The sequence below is a fragment of the Idiotropiscis lumnitzeri genome, chromosome 5, assembly GCF_059441095.1.
Source record: "Idiotropiscis lumnitzeri isolate Australia: NSW breed Sydney's pygmy pipehorse chromosome 5, RoL_Ilum_1.0, whole genome shotgun sequence".
Classification (NCBI taxonomy): Eukaryota; Metazoa; Chordata; class Actinopteri; order Syngnathiformes; family Syngnathidae; genus Idiotropiscis; species Idiotropiscis lumnitzeri.
In genome coordinates, this window is record NC_142395.1 from 29,924,554 (window position 1) to 29,947,865 (window position 23,312).

Consider the following 23,312-nt stretch of genomic DNA (forward strand, 5'->3'; position numbering starts at 1 on the left):
AAGTTAACACTGGGCCATGCAAAGCAACACTGCTAGAGTGTGAAATGTTCTGCATAAGTTTTGAGAATTGTTTGGAAGAAAAATGCCCGTAAACATGTCTCTCTTTAAATCCTATTCAAGAATCAAAGAAAACAATTAGAAGACTCTTGAAATGAAATATACTCCAGATATGATGGTTTTGACATGAATTACAAGCTATTATTCAAGTATCTGTTGCAATTAAGCTTCACCTAAAAAAATTCTAGTTGGAAAATGTGATGAATCGCAATTAATGCTGATTTTTTTTTTTGTGATTAGTTGAAAAACGTAATCACTTGACAGCACCTCTATCCATCGATCGATCGATCGACCCATCCATCCATCAATTTATCCATTCAATTGTTTTTTTTTCTTTGGTTTTCTGGGTCGGACGTGACGTCACAGCCCCCCATTGAAACTCTCCAAAGTCCTCCGCTGAACTTTTGGTGCGAGACGCGAGTGAGTGGGGGGAAAAAATCGACGACGAACAACGAGTTCCCAGTTTGCCCCCCCCAGAAGTGTCGTCTCCGAATGTTTCGCCATATTGGACCTTGCAAGCCGCCGCCGAAATGTTCTCCCGGTTGTTCCGTTTCATGGCCGTGGACGTGGTGACGACTTTTTGTGTCACTTTCTTGTTGCTGAAAACTTGTGCGTGTTCCGCCCAGGAGGAAGATGACGACGGGGAGATTCTAAAGCACGGAGAGCTCGCTGAGTTTTACAGTTAAGTAACATTCGTGGCCTCGGTTGGGGAAAAAACAAAAAGCAAACGTGAGCGTCGTAAATAATTGTAAGCTTTGTGGCTCACGATCGAGTGACGTGACACGTGATTGACGTCCGATCAAAAGGTGGCCAAGTACTCACATGCTGTACTCGAGTACAAGTGCCGATACTTGTATAAAAATACTCTGGTAAAAGTCGCGGCACTGATTCAAATATTTTACATAAGTAAAACTAAACAAAAAAAAAATACTGTCATTTTATGTGATTAGTTCAAGAGAGATGGTTTTAGTTCATTTTAAAATTCTAAAATTCTTACTATTCTTTGAAAAATATATTTGTATGTCGAATGTATTTAACATGACATCTTTTTTTTTACATTTTCATGTTTGTATTGTATTTCTATTTGTTAAAAAGGTGCTTATACTGTGCTTGAGTTGACATAGTTGGAACGAGAAGAAAAAAAAGCACTGCACTTTCATTTAATCATTTCACAGGAACATATTCTTGCCTTAAATCACCTAAGTTAATTTAAAAATACTGTAATCATTTTCTTTTCTTATATTATACATGTCCACACTCTAACTTGCCCCTCGGTGTGAGTGTGAGCGCGGATGGTTGTTCGTCTATGTGTGCCCTGCGATTGGCTGGCAACCCGTTCAGGGTGTCCCCGCCTACTGCCCGAAGATTGCTGGGATGGGCTCCAACGTGAGACTGACACTTTTCTGTTGTCTCCTGTTTGTGTGTTTGTATTTTTAATTGTTTTAATTTTCTGCTTTCACTGTCTTTATTTTTATGTTATATTTAAAGTTCTTTGTTACTCTTCTATATAGATAAAGTTGAATTGTTCTGCTTTGTTTGTATTATAAAATGTATTTTATATTAGTCAGAAATGGCAAAATGTAAAGTAGCGGTACATGACGAAAATACCTTGGTAAAAGTAAGAAAAGTAAAAAGGTTCAGTGAGATATTCATTATTTTTATGCCTATTATTATTGTCGGTCTTTTAGTTATGCCACAAAAATAAAATCCCCAATCTGAAATGCATTTTGGTGCAAAAGTCATCTGTGGTTTGTCCACCTTCTTCGGTGCAGGAAAGGGTCTTTTCATCCTGGAGAGCAACCTTCTTCAGCGCTGCGTCACCGTGGAACAATCGGACCTGGTCCTGCGGGACTGTCGTCGTCCCACGCGCCGCATGCTGTGGAAGTGGGTCTCCCACCATCGTCTCTTCAACGCCGGCACCAGCACGTGCCTGGGCCTGAACATGTCGGACCCCGCGCAGCCGCTCGGAACATTCCGGTGCGACATGGACCTTCCGGTCCTTTGGTGGCGCTGCAGAGGAAATATGTTGTACGGGGCGTCCCGGTGGAAGGTGGGCGTTGCTGGTAATTTAGTCGTGGTTAAACGAGCCACTTATCACGAGTGGAAAAGGTACAACACGCCGCGGGAAGGGCCCTGCTCCAATCCATATGAAGGTAAAAAAAAAAAAAAAGTGAGCACAAATGAGACTTTTTGTCGCTTGATTTCTTCCATACGGTGCGTTTGCAGATATCCACACTTTGTTGGGCAATGCGCACGGCATGCCGTGCGCATTGCCCTTTAAATACAACAACAAATGGTATTCGGAGTGCACCACCGAAGGCCGCGAAGATCATCTTCCGTGGTGCTCCACCACCACTCGATATGATGAGGCTGAAAAATGGGGCTTCTGTCCGGTGCACGGTAAATGTTTACGCCTGCGGAACAAACCGCCGGAGTATTATTCTCTCTTGCATCATCGATATCCAGCTTCAGGTTCTGGTACTCGTATTTCCTTTTATTCAGTAGAACAATTGCGTCAATACGAGCACTGGACAACATGACTCCGGCGGATGCTCACGCATACAATTATTTCATTTCCTCTTTTATTTATTTATTTTTTTGGTTTCAATGCTGTTTACATTGAAGTGGGAAATACAACGTTAAATATTTGAATTATTAAATGAATCCAATGATGTCCTGGTGAGTTAACCAAATTCTTCCCAACAGAGCTATTTGAGTCATCTGGTGAAAATTGTTCTAGTTTCAATATCGCAATATTTATCGCAACCTCCCCCAAAAATGCCAATGTCAGTTTTTTCCAATATCGTGCAGCCCTAAACGACATCATTGAAGAAACCAATTGTGGGACTCGTTAGATCATCTTCATAGCACCTCCCTGACTGTGCGGCACAATTTTTGGTGGGGTCATGGCGGCCGATGGCATCATCCGCACGGGAAGATCTTGCAGTTTATTTGCCGATTTTTGTTTCCGCTTTGCCTTTTATTGTGAATGTGCGATGCTGGAAAAATGTCACGTCTCATTTTTTTTTTTTTTTGCTTCACGAGTCATGTAGGTGTCCAATTGGTATGCCAAAGTTGTCTTACCCGTACATGAATCTGAAACTGGATATGGAGGATTTTGAATGAATAACAAAACCGCTTTTGATCAAGCCAAGCGTTCTATTTCATAGCAACTTTTCTTGCTAGATTACAGTTGTGAGTATTTCTGGGAGTCGAACCAGGAACTTCGGGCTTGCTACCAGTTCAACTTGTACACGATCCTCACCTGGAGTCAAGCGATGCTGACATGTCAGGCTCAGGGAGGAAATCTGCTCAGCATCACCAGTTTGGCAGAGCACAGCTACATCAGAGGTATGCAATGCCTTTTCCCAAACTTTTTTGACATTTCCTCTATTTGATATGTGCGTTGGTGGGACAAGAGAAAGATTTGACATTTTAGGGTGTGCTCATTATTTTTCCTCAGGACAACTTTTATTTGCACGTTTCTGTATTTTGTGCATTTTTTTCTTTTTTTTGGATGGGCTAAGAAAATGTCCTCCAATGAGAATTGCTCAAATGCTCCTTTCCATCTTTTCATTCCCATTTAATCATCACGTTAGACCGATGATTGATTTTATCCATCCATTATCCGTCGCGGGGGCAGCAGATTTTGCTTGATTTTATTCCAAGCAAAATGTGGTTCTTGCGTTAGATCGGCTGGAAAGTGTCGGGACGATGGCGTGGATCGGGCTGAACCACTTAAAGGACGGTCGGGGGTGGCAGTGGTCGGACGACGCGCCTCTCTCTTTGGTGAATTTCACTTCAGGTAGGATTCTTTTGTCTCCGTGACTCGTGTGCAGATTTGTCGCGAGATTCCACAATACTGGCAATTTCCGTTGTGTTCTTCGACTCCTTCCACTTTTTTTCCACCTAACCAGCCATTGCAACTTAAGACATTCCAAATGCACCATCTGTTCGGAACTATTTCATTGCATTTCCGAAATGTTTGCAAGACATTTTGCCCCGTTGAGAGGAAGTTTACATAATTAGTCCTCCTCACAAACATTGCATCTCAAAGTCTGACATTTTGCATTTCATCAATTCAATTCATTGCAAAGTGTTTGATTTCATCTCAAGCACAATCCTTTAGTATTGATTTGTCATTTCACCGGCCACAAAATTAGGTACACACGCTCCTGTGTGAGAGCATTCTAAAGTTATTCACGGGACCGATATTTTTCTCAGCATTTTGAAGGCAGATATTATTTCGGGTTGGTAAATCTGGAAAATAGATTTGATTTGAGGGAATTTTATTGTGAAATTGAGGAGATTTTTTTCCAGGAATGTGAAAAATAGGAAGAACGGATTATTTTCCAAGGTGAAATGGTTTGAATCCGTCAGGAAGTGAGGAAGGAACAGCTAAATATGGTCTGTATTGATTTTGGAATGGAAAGTGTGGAATCGTTGACATTTGGGAATTTGGGTACCGTCAACACTACAATGACCAAGGTGCGCTGAATGATTTGAAGCGTTTGAATTTGGAATGGGTTCAATAAGATGTGAAATCAGGACATCTGAATTCAATCTGCAATGCGGCTCCATTCATTTCAAAGGGAATGATTTTCAGGGAAAAATGACATTGTTGGAAAGGTTCAAGAATGTGGAAAATATATCCGCAGATGTCCTGAATGAGGTGAATATGATCAAGTGGGATTGGTTTGAATTGTTGGAGAAATGTGGCTCATAAGAAAACCAATTTTGCTGCAAAATAACACACGTGTTATGGCCTCGTTTCCATCAGCGCTGCCGGCTCGCCCTCTCGAGGACAACAGACAGTGTGGAGTGTACAACTCCGGCCCTGACGGAGTCTGGCAGAGTCTTTCCTGCGAGTCTGCTCTGCCGTACATCTGCAAGAAGACGCCCAATAATACGCAGAGAGCCGAGCCACTCGGTGAGAAACAACACCATCGGAATCCTCTTTGTATCGGTCTGAAGAAGAAGTTGGGGTCACACCTCTTCTCTGTGGACTACGCGAGGAATGAAAAAAAATCTAATCAAAAATAAATATATATATATATATAAGTGATTCATTTTTTTTAAAAGGATTAGAAATAATGAAAGAATTCTGTAATTAATTGCGATGAATCACATTTTTTCCACTGCAATTTTTTGTGACGGTTTTAACAGAATAATTTCTTAGAATGAATGTAATTGTATTTGAAATCATTTTTAGATTGGACATTTGGCCTGGGCAAAGAGCAAATAGATGATTTATTCAGCAAGTCAGGAAGGACAGCCCCAACCAAGACCCATCTGCCCCCCCCCCCCCCAACACACACACACACACACTCCAAAGAAAGAAAAATAAATCAGCAAATGGATGATTTGAATGCTAATTATTCTCAGATCACAATTTAAATTTGGACCACTGCAATACTGCAACACCTGTTTTAGAAACTATGAATAATATTTGAAATTGCTCCCTTTTCCCCCCGAAAATAGTAAAAAAAACAAAACAAGGAATGACAACATTTGAGTTGTTGACTCTAGAATGGAACCGAAGATGGAGTAGATGGCAATGAACTTGAAAAAAAAAAGTTTTCATTGGTTGCAAAGGGTCCAATTAGTTCCAAAGAGGTTCTTCTTCTTCTTGTCTTTGCAAATCCCCGAGTGTTGCCTTCTGATTTGGGCTCTCTTTGTCCTCCTGTCCAGAGCGCTGGCAGTACGTCCATACGGTGTGTGATGACGGCTGGCTGCCTCACAACGGTTTCTGCTACCAGATCTCGGCGCAGGCGGCAAGCTGGGAGGCGTCTTCTCAGGCGTGCCTCTCTCGCAATGCCAACCTCACCAGCGTTCACTCGCTCTCCCATGTGGAGATGCTGCACGGCCTTCTGGCAAACTGTAAGATCTGCACTGCGGGAACGTCAGATTCTCTTCTGCAAATTCTCTGTCCAAATGCTCCGTTGTGCAGATTCTGGCCACGCTTCAGCCATGTGGATCGGTCTCCGGAAACAAGCGTCGTCTGCGACTGTCGAGTGGTCTGATGGCTCACCGGTGACTCTTACAATGTGGCACCAGTATCACCCTCCGCACAACTTGACTGGCGCAACATTCTGTGCCAAAGCAGACAGAAAGGTGGGCAGAAAAAAAAAAAAAAAAACTCATTTCATCCGACTAGAATTCAATTCTTGGGGAAAAAAAAAATACTGAATGAATGAATTGATATCAATGGCGTCCATTGGGAGACGATTGTCTACAATCACTTTGAGGAAGCCTCCCTTTTGTTCCACGGCTCTCCAAATAAGTGTGCAAGATTGTTTCAAGTTTTTGATTTGTCAAACCTTCAACAAGTATTAACTCCTTTCACATGTCACACAAGAGTTTTTTTTTTTTATCTTGTCGGTGCACTCAATGAATTGTAAATGATTCCACAATTAATGTTTTCACAGGAAGCTGCCTGGGTTTTGGTTTCATGTGATGAGCAACATCCGGCCGTGTGCAGAAAGGCGAAACGTCAGACACGGCTTCATCAACTCCAAACTTGGGATGAAGGCTGCCCTCAGGTCAAATCGAATCCACGCATTTCAATATGGAAAACATTTCCGGCTCTTGCGTGCCGGAACGAACGAATGCCATTTCTGTTGCAATCGTGCGTGCATGCGCGGCGTAAATGCTGACGAGGTGAAGTGAAATGCTGCAGAAGCGATGACATTTCTGCATTGCACAACATAAACTGAAGTTTGTGTTTGAGGTTTTGTGTGTTTTATTCCAAACTACAAGCCGCAACCTTTCTCCTTGATTTTGAACCATGCGGCTTTTCTTTCACCACTAGGGGCGCTCTAGAGTTCAGAACATACGTCAAATCATTCTTTTTTTTTTCTCTCTTGCGTCTGCTCGTTTTTAATTAGCAAAGTTGTTGCCGTGTTCAAAGGCACTGGAGACCCAAGGGGCAAATTTAAAAAGACTAATTGAGTGTCTATTTGTGACTGTTTCAGGGCTGGAAGCGTCACGGTCATTCTTGTTACACCATCACCAGGCATGAGCAGACGCATCACGACGCACAGAACGGTTATTACTGCAATGCGCCTCTCCTTACGCTGGAAAACAGGTGCGCCATTAAGATTGGATTGCATTGCATTCATTTCAAAGATGCTTTCGGTTGTTCTCGCAATGTTTTTTTTTTCCCGTCCGTCCGAAAGGTTCGAGCAAGCGTTTGTCAACAGTTTGCTGAGTGCGAACGGGGCCAATGACGGCATGTCTTATTGGATCGGCCTGAAAGACTCCGGGGAAAAGGGCGAATACCGATGGCTTCGTCACAATGGCTCCGCTCTGCCGCTCACCTTCACCAATTGGAACAAACACCAGCCAGGTAGACGGAACGGCGCAACGTCGCCACGTCGGAACTGATTTGTGGGAGGGCGAGATTGCTTGATTGTGTCATTCGTCTTTCTGCGTTTCAAAGTTCAACCCTGGTTTGCCTTCGTTTGACATCTCTCGACATGGATGGGTTGAGGATTGCAAAAGGAGCTCTTTCGTTGTTGTTGACCTGCATAAATCAGTCCGTCCCGCGGTCAACGGCCAAGCTTTTTGGAGTTTGGAAATTGAAAACTTTTGCGCCTCCAAATGTCTTTGACGGATTAAGTTTGGATTTGATTCTTTTGTTTCCTGTCAAATGTCTCCATTTTGCATCCATCCATTATGTGTTCCGCTCGGGTGCCGGAGCCTATCCCGGCTGCTTTCGGACTGTAGGCGGGCTCACACGCTCAACGGGTTGCCAGCCAATCGCAGGGCACAAAAACCGACAAGCATCCGCGCTCACGCTCACAAATTAGAGTGTTCAATTAACTTAGCGGCGCACCCGGAGGAAAAGCCACGCAAGCATATGTGTTTTCATTTTTCTTCTGATTATTTGCAAAATTCTATGAAAGCGCTTTGTTTCAGCTCCAGCGTCCTCGGAATAAAATTGGATTGCAAAACAACTTCCCCGCTTTCCTTTTCCCCAATTTAGTCAGCGCCAGCGGATGCGTTGCGATGTCAGGCGGGTCTGCTCTGGGCCACTGGGAGGTGAAAGACTGCAATTCCCACAAGGCCTTGTCCGTGTGTAAGCAGAGCATCAGCGGCTACCCGCCGCTTGAGCCGTCACCTGAGGCCCACATTGACGCCTTCAGCGCTTGTCCTCCAGGATGGGATTCTCAGGCTGGTCTCCTCTCCTGTTTTAAAGTATGAGCATTAACCTTCTTCTTTGTCCAAAAAAAAAAAGGATTGCTGCGGGCCCCGCCTACAAGGAATGTTGTTCTTTTAGGTGTTCCATGACGAAAAGGTGCTCATGAAACGTTCGTGGGCGGAAGCAGATTACTTTTGTCAGGCTCTCGGAGCTCAGCTGGCCAGTTTGCGCCACCATGAGGAGCAGCTTTTTGTCAAGCAACTCCTCAGTAGCATGTTTGAAGGGTTGGTACAGCCTCCAAATTGCAACATGCGTAATAGCATCGAGACGTTTAAATGCAAGTGAATTTGGCTTGTGCACGCACACGTGCACATTTTTATGGACAGGCTACATGCAGCAATAATGACCAAATCCATTTTAGTTTGTGGCCAATGTGAGAAGAATCTGGCACGGTGGACGCATCCTCAATTTTGCGCTGGTCTTTTTTTAGAACAGACGCTCGCTGGCTGTGGACTGGCTTGAATAAAAGAGATCCCGAACATCCGGGAGCTTGGGAATGGTCTGACGGTTCTCCTGTAAGTGCCCCTTTGAACATCCTCCAAAATGAACTTCACCCAAGCTGTCCAAAGTGCATTGCAAAATAGGACAGTTTGGAAAATGTTTTACCTTGACGACAAACTCTTGTCTCCTATCTTTGGCTTTGGGGCGAGCGGCGTATTTGAAACGTCTCTCGACATGATGCGGCTTATGGAACGCCGTTTGAGCATTTCTCGGATATTCTTCTTTTCCAGCTCAAGGTCGATCGAGTCGTGTGCTCATTTTCCTTTCCAGCGAGGCAATTCTGCACCGTCGGACAATGACGACTTGCGCATCGTTGAACGTTACGAGCAAACTACCGTGGCGCACCAGTAAAACTCAGGGGCGGGCCGCGCATGTCCCACCTGGGCCTTTGGTGAAGTCCGACTTCAATAAATCCCCCTCATAATAACGTCATTTATGACTCCACGGCTGGAGAAATAATAAACAGAAAGACACTTACACACGACTGCGTGTTGGATGACCTCGCTTCTCTGCTCTTGAAAACGGCGTCGCAAGCTGATCTGCAATTAAATCCACACTTTTGGCGATTGTGGTTTAAAAAAGGAAGCATATATTTTAGATTTTCCAACGGTCGCCAGTGATGACTTTCGGTTGCGTTGATTCCACATGGCCCCGCCCCCTCGCGGGTGAGTATCCAATCACAAGATGCGTTCATCACCTTCAACGTAACTTCAACTGTCATCACCTCGTGATCTGATTGGCTCTCGCGACTGTCTATCAACTGTAAAAGCCCCTTTGCTCACAGAGAACAGAAGCCGGCACGATTGCATCTGGAGGCCTCTGAAGAATAGTGTATCGTGAAATCTGCCCGGCAACACGAGCCATCTGAATTCTGATTGGATGTAAAACTCTCACCTCAAAATTCAACACTAGGCTATAATATGACATCAACGTGAAGAATATGATCGCTTTTTCTTTCTTGATTATGTTGGGCCTTGACGGCCCGCCACTGGTAAAACCACAATGCCCAATTAATCGGCGTGTGTCAAATAATCGTCGCCTCTCGGACGCTACCAAGTCACAGCAAAAGTTGCACACGAGTTGCACGTACTTGTCTTACTAGTGTGCCAAAGTTGGGCCAGTAATGTGCCGAAAAGTCATTCAGCAGTGAAAAAATGTGACGAGGAAGACATTCTACTTTTTGGACAGGTGAGCTCAAAAAGAAGATGGAGATCAAGAATATCGAATAAATGCTCAAACGGCTTGCTTGCCATTTCTGCCTGCAAATGTCATTTGATCGTTTTTGTTTTTTTTTTTTTTATCATGCAGGTGACGAGCTCCTTCGTCGAGGATAAAAACGACGAGGACGACAGGAGGGACTGCGCCGTGTACAGTCACGTGTCCGACAGCCTCGTGCCGCGGCCGTGTGAAAGCAAACACGAGTGGATCTGTAAGCTGGCCAGAGGTAAAAGTCGTTGCCCAAAAGACAGTCATCAAAAGTGGAATTCAATGATTGACCAAAATGGATTCGCGTTGCAGGAGAGCAACCGAAAACACCCTACTGGTACACTGAGCGTAAGTGTCTTTTGTTTTTTGTATGCAAATTTTTAAAAAACAGCTCGACGCTCCATCTCCACAATTCAGTAGCACAGAGTTCTCCCTTTTTGCAACCGTCGAATATCTGAGTTCACTTCAACGGTTCAGATTTAGCGATTATATCGCCGTAGCCACCGTGATTTCCATTACGATTGGAAATAAGATCGTCAAATCAATGCTGTTGTTGGATCTCGTTTCTTTCATCTTCGGCAGCCGGCGAAAGTGAAGAAAGCCTTTTCTTTCGAAACAGTCACACACGCATTCGTTCCGTGTCGGCTCTATGACCGTCATGCGACTTGACTTTGGAGTCAGCCGGTCCTCCATCAAACGTCTCCAGTTGCTCCAAAATGCTGCGGCTCGTCGCTCGGAAGACGGATCCCACCACCCCAATGTTGGCCTCTCTTCACCGGCTGCCGTTTTATGATACTTGTGTTGGGCCGCCGGAAGACTAAGCGTGGCTTTTTCTGTTGCCAGTCCTTCCCGATGAGAGGACATGTGAGGCAAGCCCCGCCCCCCTCAGTCCGCTTTTAAAGCTCATTTGAAGACATTTTTATTCTTTAGCTTTCGCCTCAACCTGAGACTGTGGCTGTTCTTCTGGTATCTATTGTTTGTCTTTTCATTTGTGTTCTAATTTCCCGCTATTTTTATGTGACACCGTATGGAAGGCGCTTTGTGACAGTTTCAGCTGTTGGGAAATGCGCTCTAGAAATCGACTTGCTGTAGAACCTTGTAGATCAAAGGTGCATTTTCGCTTCCATTTCCAGCCAGCGCCGCACAATTCCCGAAACGTTTGCGAGTACGGTATCCTGACACGTGCCTCTCCGACAGAGAGCGAGCCGTGGCTGTTTTACCACGGAGCTGAGTACCTGGTGGCCAAGCAGCCCTTCAACTGGGACGCCGTCTCTCTTGCCTGTCAGATGATGGGAGCGTACCTGCTGTCCGTTCATTCCCGGGAGGAGCTGAACTTTGTGAAGGAGCGCTTGCGGCGGGTTCGTTTCTTCACATTTTTCGGATGGCAGAGTTCCATACACGCCAAGGCTACGAGAGAGACCAAAATGCAGTCGTTCCCAAAAAAAATGCTCGTTGCAGTTAGAATTTCTAGTTTAAATTTTGAATGATGACTTTGACGCGTCTTTTTTTCTTTTGTAAACGCGTTCTGCTTAAGTAGAATGTTTGCAAACATTTTGATCGTCACAAAGAAAGCGATTTAAATTGAGCCGCATGGCTGTCGATTGTGCCTCTCCGCAGCTCTCCCTCGGCCCCACGGACTGGTGGATCGGTCTTTCCGTCGAGCGGCGTGGAGGGGAGGTCAGGTGTGTGTGTGCACGTGTGTGTCTTTAGGCGGCTTCCGATTGCTTCCGCGTCGTTTCCCAATGATATCGGAGGGACACGGAAAGCAAACGGGACGTATAATTTGGTCTCTCCTTGATTCATCTCACTATGACAATCGAAGTGCCGTGTGAGTACCCATCCATCCATGATCTGTTCGGCGTCTCCTCACGAGGGTGTTGGTGCCAAAACCTGGGTTCGAACCACGGGCCTTTAGATCTTCAGTCTAACGCTCTCCCAACGGAGCTATTTTGCGTTTCCGCATGGACCGGACGTATGAACGCCCTGATGGCTTTGTAAAATCGAGCACTTGAGATGGGTTCCTAATATTGAGTTGTGTCGAAAGGTGGAGTGACAAGACGGAGGTCAACTTTCACAACTGGGCACAAGAGAGTGACGGCCGCACCGTTCCCAAAAATGGCTCGTGTGTCACCATGTCCTCATCGAGCGGTAATCACACGGCTGCCACGAGTGCGACGTGTGCGTGTGTGACGTGTGTGTCGTGTTCTTGTGCGACGCAGGCAAGTGGGCGGCCAAGAAATGCAGCAATCTTTACGGGTATGTTTGTAAGCGAAAGACCGTTTCTGTGGCGGAGACTCCGAGGGAGCCGCATTACATCGGAGGCTGCCCGGAGAAATGGCTCTACTTTGGACACAAGGTAGACGCCGGCGTTGTGGGAACTCAAAAATCACATATGAAGGGGAAGTCAACCTCCCAAAAATCTTTGCAATTAAATGCGCCTTCACTGGGGGACGCATGGCATTCGGATCAGTATCGCGTTGGTGGTAAAATGCGCACGTTTTTAATCCATCTCCATTTTGTCACTTGTCGACCGAAAATGACATCACGGTCGCTCGGGGCTCACGTCAGGACCTGTTTTGTCAAGCTGAGCCATGATTGGTCGGCGGCTCGGCCCAAAGTGACAAAATGGCCGCCCCCCTGAGACGGCTGCTTAATTCATATTCCGCAAATGCCATGTTTCGGAGAGTGGGCCCGCAAGAACAAATTTGGGGCTTGTCTTCCCATTTTCTGAAACGAAAACACAATTGCACAATTTCACCATTTGCCTTCAAACATTTCGAATGCGAAGCAATTCTATGAATTCACTTTACAGGATCTGTGAGTCCCGACTGAATTTATTGATTGATTAGTTCTTGACAAAAATCGACATGCCGATAGCTCCAAATTATGATTTTCTTTTCATAGCGGTGACATAAAATCAGTGCTTCTCAACTTCTTGCTCGGGGCGTAGCGGAAAAGAATTAGAAGCGCTCCATTAAATTCATCAGTTATCAATAGTTCAGTAGAGTTTTTACATTTTTTTTTTTTAAATTTCCTAGCTTCAGAGATTAGTCTGACCGTCATTATTAATTGTCGTGTAAAGTGGAAAAAAAAATGAAACGGCAAAACCCAGCGTTGCTCCAAAGCTGCAGGATGTCTTCATTGGTTGTGGTTCTCTGCGATTGAGTTGAATTTCGCCATGAGGGATTTCACAGTCGCTAGAGTAAACTGAAATAAATCAAGGAAAAACACGTTTGTATTCTTCAAGTGTCAATAATGAAGCAAACACTTTGGGTACATTTTGTATCCAAGTTTCATGAATGCTCGCTGTCGTTGACTAATTAGAATTAGAATTAGAAATCCCTTTATTGTCATTGTACTCAAGTGTGCAACGAGATTAGAGATTTTTTTAATTATATATAATAATTTTTAATTAAGCCAACTCTGCAGTTGCTTTCGTAACAGAATGAACGCAGAAGGCAGGTTCCGCATGAATTGAGTCGTGAATTAACTGCAAGTGAGTGCAAAGGTCTCCTTGTTCCTTGGTTTGCTTCTTCATGGCTCCAAAGCAACATTTGCCTTTGTGTGCATGTTGCAGTGTCTCCTGCTTCACCTTCCCGACACTCCAAAGGAGGGAAAAAGCTGGACGGACGCCCGCTCCATCTGCTCCTCATTCCAAGGCTCCCTCGTGGCCATCGAAAATGAGATTGAACAAGGTAGATTGACTTGACGTGATTGAAATGACGAATAATGCCATGAATCCTTTCAGTCCCCCCCCAAAATGTCACAATGTGTGTTCTAATGACAAAAAACTCTCTGATAAGATGCTTCGTAGTAGTCACGTCATTAAATTGAACTTTAGGAAAAGTCAAAACAAAAGGAATGAATGCGTCATGCTAAACTATTTTCATGACTTTATCAAGTCCGAATAAAATTGGAGACAAACTCGAACATTCCGCTGCCACAAATCAGAATCAGAAATGCCTTTATTGTCATTGTACTCAAGTGTGCAACGAGATTAGAGGGCTCCCCTCTCCGGTGCAATACAACAATAATTCCCATAAATATATAAATAAGAGAATAGTTAGGATATATAAAAACACATCACGTTGCTGTTCTGCAAGGTGCGGGTGGTCTCGTGTGTGTGTGAGAGTTTAGAATGGAGATGGCTCTCGGAAAGAAACTCTTTCTCAGTCTATTGGTCCTCGATTTGATGCGCCTGCCAGAGGGCATCAGGTCCAACAGGTGCGAGTTTGGGTGGGTGTTGTCTTTGACGATGTTGAAATGAGTCATTTTTCATTTTTCGATTGCTTCTTTCATGTCTCTGTGTGTCTTTGCCATGCAGCGTACATCACCATGCTGCTTCAAGGAATCGCTGTCGGCGTGTGGATTGGTCTCTGGAATCAAGACACCATGAAATGGACGAATGGGAGACCAATCGGCTACACCAACTGGTCTCCCGTCGAACCCGAGAGCGACCTCAATGTAAGCTCCCGTGAAGAGAAAGCATGACGTGCCGACCCGAACGCCAGTCAGCCAGTTTGACTTTTGCATTTTGATGACTTTGAGACCGATTCATTGGGAAATGAATACAGCGAATCGGCGGGGAATTGTTCCTTTTCGGTGGAAAGCACTTTGATTTGAAATGGTTTTCAACTCATGGAAAGACTTCAATCTTATGAAAACGCACTTTAGAAAAAATGGGAGACGATGCTATGAAATCACTTGGAGGAAAAGAAGACGGGCCAAATGGTGAGGGTTCGGGTCGCATCTTTGCTTTCCGATACATTGAAAGGATTCAGCGGGAATCCTTTGGAAGAGGGCTGAAAGTAAGGCAAAGAGGCCGTTGGTGTGCTTTGTATAAGAAATGCGCAGACGTCGACTGATGTCTGCTGCCATGGAACCGCAGGAGGATGACTTGCTTGGCGGCTTGGCGGACGAGCCTCTGTGCATCGTGCTGTCCAACAACCACAACGTCCACCTGACCGGGAAGTGGTACGACGAGGAGTGCGGCCGGGCTTCGTATGGCTTCGTTTGTCAAAAAGCTCAAGGTATTTACAATTTTCAATCTAAGTCATGAAATCCAATTCGCTCGCATGAATCTGGAATGTCGGCGCTACCTTGACTTACGACTTTCATGTGCCCGTTGAAATGGATTGAAACGCCATGAATCCATTCGGCCTTGCCCGTCAATCACAAAATAAGACACAAAATTGTTCAAATTAGGATTACCGTATTTTCCCGACTATACTTTTTTTTGGTTCCATTTTGAAGCTTGCAGCTCTTTTCTGTGGAATTTTCTTTCACCACTAGGGGCGCTCTATAGTTCAGAAAATACGCTAAATAAATCTTCTTTTTTCTCTTGGGTCTGCTCTGTTTTAAGTAGCAAAGTTGTTGGTGTGTTGAAAGGCACTGTTTTCACAATCTGTTGATGTGCATTCACAGTACAAAATTGTTCTGGACAACTCTTTTTTTTTTTTCAACATAGAAAACTGCCGCTTATAGCCTGGTGTTTTTTGTTTTTTTTTGTGCACCTTAGAGTCGGAAAGGCCACACGAGTGCAGATTATATGAAAAGTGCACTTTATCTGATTGATTGCAATTCCACAAAATGGGCAAAGTCGTCATTCAAGTCAAAAGTGAAAATGATTTTCTCAGCAGTTTTTTCTTTTTTTTGGAATGCGGCTCTTTCACATTTGTGTTGATTCAATTGTGCTTGTCTGGTCACTATTGAGTGCATTTTCTTTTTTGGATGTTAAAAGAAACGCCCTTACCTTGCAGAACAGCATTGTGATGTGTTTTTACATACACTATTCAGTACTAAACTCTCTTATTTATTTATCTAATTGATATATTTGTCTGTATTATTGTTGTATTGCACTGGAGAGGGGAGCTCTCTAATCTCGTTGCACACTTGAGTACAATGACAATAAAGGGATTTCTAATTCTAATTCTAAAATGCAATATCATTTTGTTCTTGAACATAAATGCTATTTACTGTTCCCGCCGAGGTCTTGTTTGCAATTACCAGTGTTCCCTTTTCTTGTTTTAGATCCGTCGAAAGCCCCCACGTACTCGTCTCGCCACCCGCTCCCCGACAGCATTGAGTACAAAAGTCGCAGTTACAAGGTGGTTTCCGGCAACATGAGCTGGTATGACGCCATGCATATGTGCATTGACGCCCATTCGGACCTGGCGAGCATCACCGACGCCTACCACCAGGCTTTCCTGACGGTACTTGTCAATCGCTTGGGACTCCCGCACTGGATTGGACTCTACAGCCAAGACGTAAGCCACTTCTTAGGAAATCCAATTTCAAATGCATTCCACTTGCTCACGCATGCAATTTTAGAAGTCACGTTGCAAACCTGCAAGTCAGTCAACTTTGAAAGCAACATCTCTTTAAAACTAAATATTTAGCAATCAACTTCTTTTGACATAAAAAAAAAAAAATTCTAATTGGACACTTTCATGTGGGGGTCTGCTCACTTTTGTTGCCAGAGTTTGTTTGTTTTGTTTTTTTTGCCAATAATGATGGTGGAGCAAATTTAGGTCGTAAATTGGTAGCTCACGTTTTGCGAGTAATCGGGTGCGATGTTCCATCCCAGTCTGAATGTGGCGTTCGTAACGCTTTGTTCGCAGAGCGGCATCAACTACCAGTGGTCGGACGGCGGCGATACCGTGTACACACACTGGGACTCGGACCAAGATGACTTTGAGAGCGGAGAATGCGTGTACATGGACGTGAATGGCGGATGGCGGCGAGCTGACTGTGAAACTCTTTTATCGGGAGCCTTGTGTCACATTCCTCCGCCAAGTAAAATATCAACACTCCAAACATGGATTCAGATTTGGTTGCATCTCTTTGCGGCTTTTCATGTGGGCGAGGTACGCAACTTCAGTTGCAAAGCGGCGGATCATTTTGTGGAAAAACCTTCACATTTGGAAACTTTACCATGTGAATCGTGGCAATTAACGAGGAATTGGTATCGGCATGGTCTTCAAATAGAAATAGAAACATTTTGTCCTAAATGCACACGCAGGCCAAATCGTGGTTCAAAAAGCATGAGAGTTATTTGTAAGCTGAACGGCAAGATCAGGTTCTCACTCAAGATCGAAACCTTTCCACTTTCTTTTGTCCGTTTCTTTCCATACATTCCTGTTAATTCCCATGAACCCAATTCATCTTTGACTCAATGTTTGCGCTCTCCCTTGCAGGGAATAAGCCCTTTGTCTCCTATGAGGCTGTGTGCCCCTCAACCTGGGTGAAATTTGGACGTGGCTGTTACAACTTTGAGCCTCTGGTGCAGAGACTGACTTTTGAGGAGGCACGAGAGCACTGCAGACGCAAAGGTACGAGCGCAACGCCATCTATTTTCTTACGCTTAGAGTCGCAGGGATGTGACAAAAATGTCACAGGGGGTATTGTTGAAAATTGCAATACAGAGAGACCAAGTCAAAAATAAAAAAAAACATTTCAAATAGTTTTACTCCTCCCACATGTATCAACACATTTGAACTGGTTTAGTGCCTTTGTATGTTTTTCTTTTGTTTTTCATTTTTTTACGTCTCTCATTAGTTCATTATCTTATTGCAAATGTTTCTGAGAGGACGAATGTTGTCTTTGTTGTTATGTTGCTTTCTCCCAAGAAAGAGTTGAAGCATTAGCTGATCCAATGTGCTTAAAATGTAAGCCTTAAAATGTTGGACCTCCCCCTACAGGACAAAAGTGGTACTGTTGAGCTGAAGTGCACGAGTTCCAAGCATAATTGAGCCAATGTTTACAAAAAGTGCCGGGTATTTTTATTTATTTATTTTTAAATGTGATTTAACCTTCAAAGGAATTTTAAGTAAATCTGTAAATTTCACCCGAAAGCCCAAAGTTTTTTTTTTATCTCTAACTTTTTATGAGTAGTGTGTATGAGTGCAGAAAAAAAATGTAATGTTGCTATTTCACAAAACGCAGATCACTTTTTTTTTGTTCCGCAGTCAACACTTCAGATGTGCTGTCCATCGAGAATGAGGTTGAGAACCGCTTTGTTCTGGAGCAGCTCTGGTCTTCAGGGTTCCTTCACCAGAACTTGTGGTTGGGGCTTTACTTCAACGTTGACAGTGAGCGTCTGCCTAGTGAACTACTCTTACGACTACACTAGTAGCTGGTAGACATCTCACAAAGACTACTATGAGCCTCTTTGAAACTACCAGTAGTGCCACAATGGCCACTCGTAGTTTGCCTCACAAGGAACAAATATCCGAGAGTAGTGGAAAACATTTCGGACACAGTTGTTCGTCTCGTGGCCTCGTCTTTCTTCTCGTGCACTGAATTGGCTTCGTATTCGTGATGGGTAAATAAATGAAGCTTCCAATCTGCTTCATGAACCAGTTGTTGTATTTTTGGACTCCAGTAGATGGCGCTCTCTGTTCAACGTTGGGCTGAATTGCACACTGACTTGCCATTTTAAAGCAATAGTGCCATCTAGAGGACTCAAAAATAGGACAATTGGTTCATGAAGCAATTTTCTCATCACTTTTTACTATTCCATATCGTTGCTATCCTGGGGGAAAAAAACGTAAAAGATATTCACATTAATGTCGTGGAAGCTGATTAACATCAAAATGAAAAATCTGAAAAAAATGGACGAGTGTTTTTCACAGGACAGCGACGATACGCTACAATGATGAGGAGAACAACTGCGTCTTACGAGAATGACATTTCTGGACACAACGAGCACGCAGGACAACTTTGGCATACTAATAGGACAACTCCGTAGAAGTTGGAAATCACGGAGAATCGCAAAATGTATTGATTTATTTTTGTTTTATATGACAACTAGTATGTAGGGCAACCTTGACAAACTCGTAGGACAACTCCATGTTCCCACTAGTCGTGACATTATAAGATTCTACTCGTTTAGTTTAGCGAGCATTTTTGTTAGATTTTTTTATTGATTTAATGATTTAATCTTCAATTAATGTCATTGACATATTTAGAATAGAAATAGAAATCCCTTTATTGTCATTGTACTCAAGTGTGCAACGAGATTAGAGGGCTCCCCTCTCCAGTGCAATACAACAATAATACAGACAAATATATAAATTAGATAAATAAATAAGTTAATAAAACGATTTGTTTTATTGCACTTTAATTATTGATATAAAATGATTGATTTCATTTTTTTTAATCTTGAATTGATTTCATTGATATATTTAATGAAACGATTTGTTATATTGCACTGGCGAGCGGAGCGCTCCAATCTGACAATAAAGGGCATTCCGGTTCGGATTCGGATCATTCACTGATTTCTCCCAAACAAATGAATACAATTTGAAACGCAAGCAAATATCCTTTTCCTGAGCAAAGACTACACAAAGTGTATGTTTTGAAATGACATGACAATAAAAGACGTCTTTTGCTTCTAGCGGATTCGATGGCTTGGGTGGACGGGTCACCTTTGGACTACATGAGCTGGCCCAACAAAGCTCCAGATTTCAAGTTGCTGACCGCCGACACCTGCGCCACCACCCGAGCGGTGGACGGAGTGTGGCGCTTGTCAGGGTGCGGCGAGCGGCGCGGCTTCGTCTGCAAAACGAGCTCAGGTGATCTCGGGAGAGCCAATTCCAGCTTGACCTCTCCCGGTCACGACACAAATGTTCCAATTTCAAACGACTGGAACACTCTCACGCATCAGAATGAAACACACTTTTACACAATGCATCAACTCTCTCACACACACACACACACTACAGAAACACTCTCACTCGCGATAAAGAGGCTCTCACTTGGACTTCAGATTTTTTTTCACTCACACAAACAGAAACACTGTCATTCTACTTAAACGCTCTCACACATACTCCTGAATCGCTCTTTTGAAAGACTTGTTGGCAATACAGAAACACTCTCATCATACTCCCATTTTTTCACTTGCACTCACGCAATAAAACACGCTTACATGCTATTAATATGCTCTCGCGCTCACTGCAGATTTATTATCCACTCACACATAACATCTCGAATTTCCCCATTGTGGGACTAATAAAGGGAATATTATTATTATTATTATTATTATACCACACACGCCCTCCTACGCACATTCACTCCTTAAACGGTGTCACAAAGACGCTTCTGAATTGTTTTCACTCGCACACCTAATGAAACATCCTCACACGTACGACTGACTGGCAAACTCTCTCACACTCACTCTTATTTTTTCAAACACACTTCAGGAACACTGTCCCAACCTAAATGAAATTCTCTCTCACATCATTCGGATTTTTTTTTGCTGATACACACGACTGAAACTCTCTCACACTCACCAACGAAACAAATTACTGATTTTCTTTTTTCCCACTCTCATAGGGTACTAAAACGCTCTCACACTCACAACTGAAGTGCTCTCATTCACACTGCCGAAAGGCTCTCACATGCTCGATGGCAGAGTCAATGAGAAGACAAAAGTTTGTTGTTTAAGTGATAGTTTTCAAAAAACAAAAAAAAAGAAAAGAACCTCACTGACTATGTGTGCACTTTTGCAGATGTAACTGCCGAGGTGGAAGTGGAACCATTCAATGGTAAAGTGGACTTGAATTGAACTTCAACTCTTTAGTGGCTTATACACTTGCCTTCTGTGAGTTTTTTATTTTTTAATTTTTCGTTGCTCTTGTTTTGATGTGGTGCCTGTGAACGCTCTTTGCTGCCTGGAATGACACTTCCGATTATTGTCTTGTGTTTTCACAAATTCAACTCTTGAAATTTGTTGTGCATAATAAATGGAATCGTAACCTTTGGTTATATTGCGGCCACTTTGGGCCAATTAAAACTCACGAAAACAATATTTCTAATTATTTGTTTCATGGATCCAATCAAACAATTGGGTTAAAATGGTTTCAATTCTAGAATCAGCGCTTAATACTATAATTATTATTTATTTTACTTTGACCATTTATATTGATTTGGGGTCAAGGAAGCAATTTCGTGTCATACATCGTGATTGAAAGTGGAATTTGATGGCCTATTGCACTCAAATGGAGCAAATGGCTGACATATTTTCTATTTTTAACCAACGATTATGTACTTTGCGTTTCAGGATTCCATCACGGCGTCATCCTTGCCGCTGTGCTGGTGGCCGTGTTGATCTTTGCTCTGCTGGCAGGAGCGCTGTGCTTTGTTTACAGGAGAAATGCTGCCCATTTTCGGGGTCTCCCCGCACTCGGTAGCGCCTATTACCGACAAACCGGCTCCCAAGCTACAGAGTCGGATGGTAACGTGCTGATCGCAGAGCTGGAAGATCACTCAGGATAACGGTCAAAGACTGACAATGCCACATTGCTTCCGAACACTATTGAGCAAAAAATGTTTCATTCAGTATCCGAAAGACATGCAAGAAAATCATTTGAGCATTTCTTCTATCGGGCCATGTACTCACTAGTAAAAGAATTCAGCACATGAGTAGGATGACTGTGTCTAAAAAGTAACTTTTCTTACTTTTAAAGTAACAATTAGCGCACGAGCTTGACTCGCTGGTAACATGTAGTTGTCCTCCCTAGTATGCCAAAGTTAGCAAAAATGTCTTCCAGTAGAGGGAAAACCATTATTAGTATGACCATTGTTTAACGAGTTGTTCCACTGTTGCATAGCGATGGGTAAATGAAGCTTCAAATCTGCTTCATGAATCAGTTGTGGTATTTTGGACTCCAGCAGATGGCGCTCTCTGTTCAACATTGGGATGAAAGCACACTGACTTGCCTTTTTTTTTTAAAACCTTCATTTCAACCTACAGGACTCAAAAATGCAACAAGTGGTTCATGAAGCAAATTTGAAGCTTCACTTTCCCATCACTACTGTTGCAACTCTGAGACATAAAGAGCCACGGTGTTGTCTTTTTAAGAATCTTTTGATTCTTCAACCTCCAAAATACATCACCGTCTCTCTTCCACTCAGCGTCTCAAACGCTCTTGTCGGCCCATGAGACGTTCAAAGCCCACATCAGAAAAACGAAAATCAGTGTTTCCTACAATGGCAATTGGAAAAATCACTGACATTCGACAAAAGCGAAAATCCGGCAAAGCATCGGCAAAAGAAATGACATGGAGGTGAAGCAACAACTCATTTGAACATCATCATGCACGCAATTTCGAACCAGTCGCATCTCCCACACGACCAGTGTGCTGAATTGTCTTTGTTCAATGGACTTTCGCTAGTATAGCACCTTTCCACCTTTCTAGTCAGAACAAAGCGTCCTAGACAGGATATCAACAATATGGAAATAACGCTCAAATGACTTTCCACAGGCTGTAGGAAAACAACACCAGAGTGTCGAAATCCGCACTTTCACATCTTCAGTTTAATGCTCTCCCAAGTGACAAATTCCAACTCATGGGGAATTGTTTTTCACGAGTTGACGTGACTCAAGGGAAAATTGATGCCTGGCAAATGCAAACGTATCGTTAATTGTTGTCAAATGTTTTGCATGTACTTTTGTCAGTAGTACGTTTGAATTACATCCAGTCCAATGAATGTGGTTGGAAGTGCACTTGGAATACCGATGTGTTGTCAGTATTACTAATACTACGTGTAAATACATGCTTGGTTTTTGTGTGTTGGAAGCTGTCAAACCTCAAATCTTCGAAGGTTATGGAAGGTCGTTGATTCCAAGCATTCATTCCATTTCCTTGACAGCCGACTTAAACTCTTTGTCACTTACTATTAAGCCAATTCAGGACACGACTAGTAATGTTATTTCCACTTGGCCTACGAGTGTGTACTACTACCGTGCTGCACAAATATTAGACGTGTCACACACGAGTAGCCACCTGGACCCGTAGCACCTAAATGTGTGCGCGCGCATGTGTGTACGGACAGAGACTCGGAGGTAGACCTTAAACTGGATGTCAAGGACTTCCAATAAATGCTCAAAGAAACGGCTTTCCATATAAAATGATGTGTTATTTGTTACAAAGCAAGTTATGATGTGTCATTTGCGTATTGTGTATATCCCAATAAATTCATGTTGGTCCAACACGCGAGCCAGTTTTGGGTGATAAAATGATACATGAATGCTGTTTTCAGGTCAAATGATGAAGCAAAAACATTGTTTTATTGAACTTAACAGAGGTGAACATTCGCAAATCATTCGAAAAATTCGACGGCAAAGGGCAGCTATTGTCAGTCTGAAGAGAGAGTCCGACAGCCGGATGTAATTAATAATTCATAGTTACATTGAAGGAGTAAAACCGCAGCCGCTGCATTTTTCAAAATGAAAAGGACATCACTGTGCATGAGCTGATAAGCACCAAATGTTCTGGTAAAAATAGAAGCATTGATTCAACTAGTGAGCAAAAAGTAAAAAAAAAATGAACAAGAAATAAAT

General features: G+C 43.3%; 1 protein-coding gene across 2 annotated transcripts; it reads left to right on the forward strand.

Annotated features, from left to right (window-relative positions):
- Positions 1 to 454: 454 nt before the first annotated feature.
- On the forward strand, positions 455 to 22,963 carry pla2r1 (phospholipase A2 receptor 1). 2 transcript variants are annotated; one of them, XM_088295392.1, is made up of 30 exons: positions 455 to 738; positions 1,830 to 2,210; positions 2,284 to 2,457; positions 3,244 to 3,408; positions 3,749 to 3,862; positions 4,838 to 4,987; positions 5,749 to 5,937; positions 6,008 to 6,171; positions 6,486 to 6,599; positions 7,032 to 7,144; positions 7,236 to 7,405; positions 8,045 to 8,256; positions 8,339 to 8,484; positions 8,691 to 8,775; positions 10,070 to 10,205; positions 10,280 to 10,315; positions 11,165 to 11,325; positions 11,585 to 11,649; positions 12,012 to 12,115; positions 12,187 to 12,323; positions 13,545 to 13,662; positions 14,292 to 14,431; positions 14,856 to 14,997; positions 15,998 to 16,233; positions 16,588 to 16,762; positions 17,164 to 17,298; positions 17,935 to 18,057; positions 19,366 to 19,542; positions 20,479 to 20,514; positions 21,030 to 22,963. In XM_088295392.1, the coding sequence occupies exons 1-30, from the start codon at positions 588 to 590 to the stop codon at positions 21,242 to 21,244; spliced, it is 4,464 nt and encodes a 1,487-aa protein (XP_088151518.1). In that variant the 5' UTR covers positions 455 to 587; the 3' UTR covers positions 21,245 to 22,963. The 2 variants fall into 2 exon arrangements, with proteins under 2 accessions (XP_088151518.1, XP_088151519.1); XM_088295393.1 differs by having other exon boundaries at positions 20,479 to 20,570; positions 21,030 to 21,178.
- Positions 22,964 to 23,312: the final 349 nt, after the last annotated feature.